General features: G+C 33.4%; 1 protein-coding gene across 1 annotated transcript in view; it reads left to right on the top strand.

The window, feature by feature from the left end:
• Nucleotides 1-3,027: 3,027 nt before the first annotated feature.
• The window catches only part of LOC105624232, a 4,137-nt gene continuing 3,664 nt past the window's right edge, over nt 3,028-3,500 (top strand). The window contains exon 1 of the mRNA XM_012205591.1: nt 3,028-3,205. Coding sequence (XP_012060981.1) covers nt 3,188-3,205 — 18 coding nt within the window. The 5' untranslated portion in view covers nt 3,028-3,187. The remainder of the gene's footprint in view (nt 3,206-3,500) is intronic.

Raw genomic sequence — 3,500 nt, 5'->3', positions numbered from 1 at the left:
TATATACATTTATATATATATATATATATATATATATACATATATATATTTGTCTTGTTTTTATAAAGAAAGTAAAACAATAATAATTGAACACAAATCAAGATTCTAAAAATATTTAATAAGTAATAAACTTTGATTGTAACAAAAATTAGTCGTAATTAAAATAGTGAATTACAACCTTAGAAATTAACTCACCAGCTTGAACATGTTGAACGATTTAATATCGAGACTGCTACTCGAAGCGATGAAAGAAAAGGTTCTGCTTTCCGATTGAAAAAGCAAAAGCCTTTATAGCGCTTTGTCCGACCCCCAACTGACACATCGTCAAGGCCAACGGTACCTCTACCTCCTGGTTAACGAAAAACGAGCAGGGACTTAGCACCGCGCACAAACGGCGTCTCTTAGCGCAACTCTCTCTTTCTCTTACACGAGGAAGCACGACGAGCATCCTCAAGTGGCTGATTTCCTTTCAACATCAATGTTTTCGTCATTGATTCGCAACAATTCAACGATCTTCGATTAATGGCTAGCGAAACAACAATGTTATTAACAACTGCATTAATAACCTGCATCAATGCGTTGCTCAAATGCCTTTCCAAAAATAGCGAATTAATTATTCCATTTTTTCCATCTTCTTCTTAGATATTTTCACGTAGATTATATTATCTCGAGAGATTATGTTTCGATAGCTTAACACATCTGATGAAGATTTTCCACCTTATCTTTCCATTTTGTCTTTCCTTTCGATTCTATCTTGATGTGTTAATTGGGGGTTAAAACGCGTGTTATTAACTTTCTGTGCATGTATATGTCGATCGAGAAATGTCGTTCTAAGAGTATTATATATTATTCATAGCGTCATGTCTTGCGAGGACTTATGAGAGTAAAATATATATATATATATATATATGTATTTTACTCTCATAAGTTTTATAAGGTAATTAAAATTTGTAAAATCTGATAGAACGGAACATGTAGGTACGAATTCAAAAATTTATGGTAGCGTACGCTTCACGATCGTGCTAATTTGATCAAACGAATAGAGCTGTTCACTAATTGTCAGCCAGCAGCCGTAAACCAATCTGAATGCGTTCCATGTAATCATTTTCCCTGTCGTGCAACCTTGCCACACATTGTCTTCGACCACGTACCTAGGCAGGGAGGATTACATAACGATCCATTCCGCGTCAGCCACGTTTATATAATTCCGATCGGGCAGATATCTCGAACTTGTAGAGACCTGAACGATTTGTGGGATTCAGGCCCATCGTTCGATCAAGGCTGTGTCGTAAAAGATTTTTGATAGAAAAGATATTTTTTTTTTTCTTGTTAATTCACGTCCTTGCCCTCACTTTAAGAAAATAATTCATTTTTCATCTTGAGTAATGAAAAAATTTATCAACATTATTCATTATATACTCTCGTATATAATTGTATAATTTACTTATATATCATTCTAATCTAATACATGTATGTATATCTTTTTTTAATAAAATAATAACATTAACCTAATTAATCTCAAATATATTACCAACATTACCAACATTTGAATTTAATAAATTGATTCACGATCGATGAGTTATTATATGTACACCTACGATGATTCTCGAAATATTTCTGTTTCGCAGCCAAAGTCATCATGAATCAGGTCGCGATTTTAGCATGACATTCTGCGGGCTACGCATCGATAATCTAGATACGATCGACGATTTACGTAACGTCGTGGCTTCTTGAGCAAGTAGATTGAAACACGTACCAGGTACCCGAGGAAAGTATCTGTACGTACTTTCGGAAGGTCGGAACGCATGGACAATTGGACAGATGCTGAAAGCTGAAACAGATGCGCGAAAGCGGAAAGCGCGATTGTCGTTGAATGATCGAATTGACCAAATGAATCACATCATGTGAATCGAATCGAAGAAATATCACTAAGATATAAGAAGCGATCGAATCCCTTAGAATCGAATACCTACAAGTTTCTTCTACAGGACGTGACGCGCAAACAGGGCAAGAAAAAGATGCGAAAGCCTTCAGACTTCAGAGTTCAGTCTGCAGATTACTTGACCGAATGCAGGCGGCAAAAGTTGGAAACTCTTGGACTCGAATCTCGTCCAACCACATCGCAATCTCGTCGTAACCTTGAAAGAAATACATATATCCTGCTTCTGATCTTTCTCATCGCTCGCCACGATGATGATAAAAACAAATTCTGTTTGATTCGATCGTTTGCATACTTAATATGTATAGATCGTATGTATCCGTTCGAGAGGGTACAAATCGCGAACGTTGATCCCAAGCTTTTTCTATCCCTTGTTTTTGATCTTTTCATAAAGAAATGAACTCAAAATCGATCGGAAAAGAAATCCGAAATTTATTCTTTAAAGAAATAAAATGTATTAATCTTAGGTTAGAGCAATAAATAAACAAATGTAAATGTATCTTAAACATATAAAATATATAAAATATACATAGTTATACTTGTTTCCATATCTAAAAAAGAAAACAAAAATAAATTTAAAAGAAGATATATCACATTTTTCGATGTCACATTTTCAATGTCAAGTATATCAACACAACACGATACAATTTTGTAAATTTGTTGAAAGAAAGATTTAAATTAGGTTCGAATTTTACACAAGGAAAATGTTCAATTTTTCGCGGTAACATTGCAATTACGACAGATAGATTAGATTCAATTTGCGTTATCGTCCTTTATTCTCATGTCGGCTTGTCCACATCTGAGCAGAAAATAATAATTAACTACTCAATTTTTTGCGCGCTTATCATATTTATATAATAATTAATATATACAAATATTATTATTATACTATTATTATTATATTTTATATACTGCGTAAGTAAGAAAAGAGAAAAGAAGTTATAAAGAAGTTATCATTGTCAGACGAAATTCGTACATCGGTAACAGACTTGAGTAATAATGAAAATGCGGCACCAAGTCCAGAAACGGAGACCGGTCCTAGTATACGCGATGTATATACATATATTACTCCGGATGTGCCCTCGTATGTGAGCGAGTTGTACAACAAATCGTGATCACGGTGGGAGAGAGTCTTTGTTCTTGTAAGGGAAGGCACGATGTATAAAAGACACCGAAGTAATCGAGAATAGGCATCGCAGTGAACGCAGCGAGACAATCATTTACGCACCGCACTCACCGCAGTTAAAAATGATGACCAAAATCCTTGTAAGTTTTCATGAATAATTGTCAATATTCGTGCATACGTAAATAACTCTTCCCCCTCTTCCCCCTGTATAAAATAATATCTTATAATAGATATTATTATAGAGATAATAATAACTAAAAGATAGATTAATCTTTCGAAAATTTGTTAATTCTTAATCTAAATTTGGCATCAAATATAGTATGTATGTATCTGTCGTATATTAATATACAAAAAATATTTCGTTTAAATTACATTCCAATTACACTTAACATATATATATATATATATATATATATATATATATATATATATATA

Source organism: Atta cephalotes, assembly GCF_000143395.1.
Source record: "Atta cephalotes unplaced genomic scaffold scaffold00075, whole genome shotgun sequence".
Taxonomy (NCBI): domain Eukaryota; kingdom Metazoa; phylum Arthropoda; class Insecta; order Hymenoptera; family Formicidae; genus Atta; species Atta cephalotes.
The sequence above is the reverse complement of the archived record's forward strand: the minus strand, read 5'-3'. Positions and strand labels throughout refer to the sequence as shown.